The sequence below is a fragment of the Spea bombifrons genome, chromosome 1, assembly GCF_027358695.1.
Source record: "Spea bombifrons isolate aSpeBom1 chromosome 1, aSpeBom1.2.pri, whole genome shotgun sequence".
NCBI classification, from domain to species: Eukaryota; Metazoa; Chordata; class Amphibia; order Anura; family Pelobatidae; genus Spea; species Spea bombifrons.
Genome location: NC_071087.1, coordinates 114366271 through 114372903, shown reverse-complemented (window position 1 = coordinate 114372903; position 6633 = coordinate 114366271). Strand labels below are relative to the sequence as shown.

At 40.6% G+C, this 6633-nt stretch overlaps 1 protein-coding gene across 1 annotated transcript in view; it reads right to left on the bottom strand.

Moving 5' to 3' along the window:
- Positions 1-402: 402 nt before the first annotated feature.
- MYO18B (myosin XVIIIB) overlaps positions 403-6633 on the bottom strand; it is a 201322-nt gene continuing 195091 nt past the window's right edge. The window contains exons 43-44 of the mRNA XM_053469399.1: positions 5148-6355; positions 403-551 (exon numbers count right to left, since the gene is read on the bottom strand). Coding sequence (XP_053325374.1) covers positions 538-551; positions 5148-6355 — 1222 coding nt within the window. The 3' untranslated portion in view covers positions 403-537. The remainder of the gene's footprint in view (positions 552-5147; positions 6356-6633) is intronic.

The window sequence follows — 6633 nt, the reverse complement described above, 5'->3', positions numbered from 1 at the left end:
AAAGGCAAACAAAAAACACTTATTGACACTGATGATCCCCTTGTGCCTAGTTCATTGTTTGTGTAAGGGTCGGTAATATTTCATTTAAGACACAAGCTTTTGTAGAAGTCTGGCAATAGCTAGATATTTATATATGACCCATTCAATGGCAAGGTCTCACATTCATAAACTAACCTTGTTTCAAAGACACAATAGTAAAAATTATATATAGTAAATAGCTGCAGTAATATATCTAAAAATGGTTAACACTATAAAAAACATATTAAACTCTAAAAATATTCCTACGTACTTATAACACCTTGGTTTGTATACGGTCCTGCATAATCGAACCAGGTAGATTTGTATCATATGTGTACATGCATCATGCTTGATTTATTTTTACCCCAATAACACAATACAAGCTAAAGGTGAGAAAACTACTATTTTATTTTTAAGAAACACAATAATTGAAAGAAACCAACATCTTTTCTTCGTCATATATTCATCTTTACATTCTCGTGCGCTGAGATACGATGCAGAACGCTGACCCAGGGACTCTCATTTCGGGATACCTGTACAGAAAATACATACATTATGTCAGAAGATCGTCAGCACTGCAAGTGATGTCTTCGCCGCAACTAATCTGAGAAAGTCTCACAATTATAAAGGCTTCTTCATGAATTGGTTACGGGAGGAGATAAGACCTACAACTGACTTTCATTACCACTCTAATTTAGTCACGGCAAATCTAAATCACAGGCTTTCTATTCATTGTGTTCAAGAAAATTAATGATTTGACAAATGCATAAAAATCTTTCATTTCTGTGTTAACCCTTGCTGCCCTAATCAGGTCATTAAGCCATTTTAAATTATCATATTGCTGATATAAACACAGAGTTGCTACTTTCCTTAAAATTATTTTTACGTCGGTAAGTTTGATATGAATTTCACCATTTAGCCAAAACTTTTTTTTTACACCTTTCCTTCACTTGTTTTTCATCAGTTCTCTTTGGCATGGAATTTTCCATTATATATAATCTCCTCCCCCACCCTACATGACCATAATACTACGCTGGTTATACTGTATGATATGAAGTCTGGCAATAAATACAGAACCCACTGGCAGCAGATCTCAATAGTGTCAGTTTCACAGAACCCACTTGTAGAACACAAACCTTTTGGGGTAATGCATGGGTCGATAATGTGCCCCTCTGGTTGCAACATGGGTAGAACCCACTAGAAAAACCAAATATGTTTCCTTTTCATGCCTCTAAGTACACGCAGGAGCACAGTTTGCTAATCAAATTAGTGACGTTGAAAAGCATTGGTTGGGTTCAAGAGACAAATTATAAATTCTTGGTAAATTATTGACAGCTTGGTTACTAGGCCCGCACAGCATGTTGTTCACTGTCCTTAGTATCTGGATCTTTTTGTATTAGATAACTAATGGGTTTTGGATTCATTTTTCCATTGGAGCTCTGTTGTCTACAGCTGCTATATACTTGCGCTAACTGGGAAAATTCATCGTCGTCTAATGAGGCATGGACCATGAACTTAGTCAGCCTGCACTTGGTAATGAAAAGATTTAATGAGATGGACGAGAAATAGGAAACATCAGTCAGGTGTGATGCCAAATGCATTCATAATGGAAGCAAATATTTCTTCAAAACTTTTCAGCACTACTAATGTATTTTTAGAACACTGTCACACTATATACCTGCATTTGATTGTCACGCTTGCTCTCCTGGTGAATAGATAACATCTATAAAAAAGGACAGTTCTTTGCATGTCTTAAAGTTTCCAGAGAGGCATCATGGAAATCAATTTATAAGCTACCTGTTCATTTGGTTATGCATTATTTTCTTTGTAAATTGAGCTAATCCTTTCACAGTAGATTAGGGCTGCAACTAACGATTATTTTAATAATCGATTAGTTGGCCGATTATTTTTTCGATTAATCGATTAATCGGATAAAAAATGCAATTTTTTAAAATTTAAAATAATGTAATAAAAAACGTACAATTTACACTTTCATCTCTTTATTGCAATGGCCTCTCTCTATTCACCTTCTTATTTTACTGACATAATAATAAAAGCTACAAGAACCCAAACACAGTGCTTCTCAAACTAGGTTTTAATACAAAGTTATTAGTAAATATTAATTCATATGTTAACTATTTTTCATATTTAATAAAAACTATGAGAAAAAAAGCCTTGTTTAAATTTTTTTTATTTACCAAACTGCCCCCGGTTATGCACATCAGACCCCCAGCTTGCCACTCTGCCCCCATATATGCCTTATACCTCTTATATGCCAGATTCCACTGTGCCCCCTGATATGCCACTGTGCCCCTGATATGCCTTATACTACTTATATGCCAGTGATATGCAACTGAGCCCCCTGATATACCTTTTACCCCCAGATGTTTTATGACCCCCTGATATGCCTAATATCGATATGCTTTATACCCCCTATATGCCCTGAAATTCATAATACCCCCCATACACCACTATAACTCACCCATACACAACTTTGGCTCCTCCCCCTCCCATACACCACTCTGGCTCCTCCTCCTTCCATACACCACTGTGGCTCCTCCCCCTCCCATACTCCATTCTGCCTCCTCCCCCTCCCATACTCCACTCTGCCTCCTCCCCCCTCCCATACACCACTCTGCCTCCTCCCCCTCCCATACATCACTTTGGCTCCTCCCCCTCCCATACATCACTTTGCCTCCTCCCCCACCCATACATCACTTTGCCTCCTCCCCCACCCATACATCACTTTGCCTCCTCCCCCACCCATACATCACTTTGCCTCCTCCCCCCTCCCATACTCCACTCTGCCTCCTCCCATACTGCACTCTGCCTCCTCCCCCCTCCCATACACCACTCTGGCTCTTCCCCTCTCCCATACAACTCTGGTCCCTTCCTCTCCCATACTCCACTCTGGCTCCTCCCCCTCCTATACTCCACTCTGCCTCCTTCCCCTCCCATACTCCACTCTGCCTCCTCCCCCCTCCCATACTCCACTCTGCCTCCTCCCTCCTCCTCCTGTCAGCAACGGATCTTCACTAGACACCAGGGAGCCGGGTAGAGAGGCAGAGTGGCGTATGGGAGGGGGAGGAGCCACAGTGGTGTATGGGAGGGTGGCTCCCATACACTCCTCTGACTCCTCCCCCCTCCCATACACCGCTCTGCCTCTCTACCCGGCTCCGTTACTGACAGTAACGGAGGCTGTCTGTGCGATGCAGACCCCCACCAGCTGACAGAGAGGATGATTCTCTGTCAGCCTGTGAGTGTCTGCATCGCACAGACAGCCTCCGTTACTCACCTTCACTTACACTGTGGCTTCTATGAAGCTGCAGTGAAAGTCCTTGTCAGTAACGGAGCCGGGAGAGAGGCAGAGCAGTGTATGGGAGGGGGAGGAGTCAGAGGGGTGTATGGGAGGGGGGAGAGAGACGGAAGTGAGAGACCGGCCGACAGTGAGGGGAATCCAGGTCTCCTGCAGCGTTGCGGGGGATCTGGATTCCGGTGTTATAATCCGATCTCTGTTTGAGATCGGATTATTATAAGGAGAGGAGTTTTTCAGAGCATTTGCTCTGAAAAAAACCTCTTTTTATAATCGATAAAAATTGATTCGATTAATCGATGATGAAATTCATTGCCAACGATTTTCATAATCGATTATTATCGATTTTATCGATTAGTTGTTTCAGCCCTACAGTAGATGAACTTTTACAATTACATACAATTGATGACAATAAATGACAGTAAGGACACGGTATCCACCCTGTATAGGCATACCTGGGAACTCTCCGGGTTTGACCTGGAGATCTCCGGGTGAAGCACCGCTTCTCCGGGTCAAGACCTGAATCATCCGGGTTGCGGGAGCGGTGATTTGACACGCCCCGCTCCCTGCACATTTTCCCTTTCAATGGAGGTATTTCCCGCTGACATTAGCGGGAACTCCCACCGACGTCAGCGGGACCACCCACCGGCGTAAGCGGGACTGCCTACTGATTCCCAGGTATGTGTATAGGCTATGAATATTTCCACCGGAAGATGTTATTAGTGTTCATTATTAATATGTTCTAAAACATTGCTAAAATGATCATTTGTATTTTAGTTTATATTAAACTAAAAAAAAATACTTAAAGTACATAAATAGTGTTTGTAACGCCCTGTCCTCTAGCCATGTTCCTAACACCCCATAAAACAAACAATCTCTCCTTTTAGCCACTCGAAATGTAGAGTTATGAGCTATAACATTGCAGCACACCTTTAAACCAGTGTGCACATATACTGTTTTCCTAAAAAAAATACTGAAAAATACTGAAAAACAATGTGTGTGTACAATCTAAATGGATGAGGACACAAGGCAACGCATTCAAGGCTACAGACTGTTGGAAAAGCTATCCATCTGCTTGCTGTGATGTTCAGGGACTCAATCTAGTTTAGATACTGCAAGGTTATATTCTGCTTGATTGAATCTGATATTTTCATCTGATTAAATAAATATGTACTATGTACATCTCTGTCACTATATGAAGAGTAAATCAACTTATCACACACACTTAACTGTTGATTGGATTACCAGTTAACTGTGACTTGCTATGTTAATGTATTAATTGTTAATATATTAAAGACGACCATTTTAAAAGCCTTCATTCAATTTGTACTGGGAGCGAGGATGTCACCGCACAACACAACAGTTGTTAACATTTATCATACATAATAACATTTCTAATATTATTCATTAGTATGCATAATTGCCATCGATGGAATTTCAATCTGCATTTTAATTCATGACCATGTCATACGCTAAAAATCTTGACTTGAGCATGTTGATATTAATTTTAATAACAGGTAATATGTAGGGAAATGAATTGCACAAAACAGCATTTAGAGTCATTAGACCAGAGGAATCAAGGGCTGGACTCATATGCTAGCTTTACATGAGAAACTTAACACAACTGTCAATCATTTAACAACTTAAGTACAATGTGAAAAAAGTGGAGCAATCACCATAGCAGCAAATTGATGATTACACCACTTTTTACCAGTTTCAACCAGAACTAATCTTTATGACATCTGTACATTTTACATGACTACTTGAAGGAGTCATGAAGCTGAAGGTTTATGTTCTTTGTATTAGAAATATTTACCTTGTTCTTCATCAGATTTTCGAAGATATTTCCTCATTATGCTATTTACATCATCCTCTTTGCCTTCTGCTTCAGGCCTCTTATTTTCTTGTGTAATTTCAGATGTTATCGGTTTTCCAGAATAGCCTTCTCCCTCCAGTCTTTGGACCGGAGGTCTGCTTTTGATGCTGTCAACACTTTTGCATGAAATGACCGAACCAGAAGATGAAGATGAATCAGACAGATTACCTAAATCTTCCCCAATGCTTGGGATTTTCTTAAGAGCACTTTTTAAAACCCCTGATGAAGTGCTTGGTTCATTTCTAGGTAGATCTCCAAAATGGACACTCAATGGTCGCTGGGCCTCTCGCCTATCCTTGGAAAATTTGGATATATTTTGAGTTGAGTGAGCCTTTCGAAGAGCAGGGAGAATGTGGTCTGCATCATCTGGAAACTTTCTCTCATAACTCAGACTTGACACTTTCCAGGTTGATGGACTGTCCTCATTCAGACCCTCAGCCAAGCTGGAATAGCGTTTGTTTTGGAATACAAGAGGTTGGTTCCCTAATACGTTTTCTGCAGCTTCTTCCACTGGTGTTTCAAGACAAGATCTCCACGGCTTTAGTCTAACAGAAGGGACAGCATCTTGGACAAATGTACTGGAGGTGTTCTTGATGCCTACAACATTTTGTGGTTGGTTGAGAGATTCACAGGATCCAAACTTTGCAATTCGTTTAACAGTGGGAGACAGTGATGGGTCATTTTTTTCAGATGGCAGACATCGTAGACTTGATGAACGCATTAATCCTTGGCTTGTAGATGGCCTATCACCTGAGAGTTTATCAAGTGTAAGAGATAAATCATCTTCTTTGTCATCCTTCAGACTGGTGCAGCGTCTAAGGGAGGAAGCACCAGTAGTTCGGTAAATTGGTAATGAAGATGCTTCTTCTAATACTAGAGATGCCTGATCCTTTTCAGAGGCCCTTTTCTTTCTCAACTCATCTAGAAACTCAGAGAGTGCTGATGAAGAACGAGGCAACTTATCATCTGCTGGTGGTATGTGTCTCCTTCCTAGTGTTGGTGTTACATTTCCCATCTTAGCTCCCAGCTCAGATTGGTTTGTTGTGTTCTCATTTTCTGAGTTGCCTATATTATTTCCATATATCTTCCCTTTGGCGCTTAATGCCGAACTTGGCCTGCTAACATCCTGATCTTGTGGGTCCTTGATCCTAAAAAAACAACAAATGACAGAAATTATTAATTGTAGTGTTATCATTAAGGGACTCCCTGTGACCTGGGGAGAGGCAGCACAAAAAGGTCCTATATTAAGCCACTGATACCCAAACTAAACTTGTAAAATAAAGGCTAACATTTGCATCAGTAAATGTACACTACATGGCAAATGTAAGAATGACAAAGGCTTCAGAATAGATATTGTGAGATGGCTTTTGTGCAAACTAATCTGCTCTGTAACAAATCTAATATTTAACATATCAAGGGGATTTGA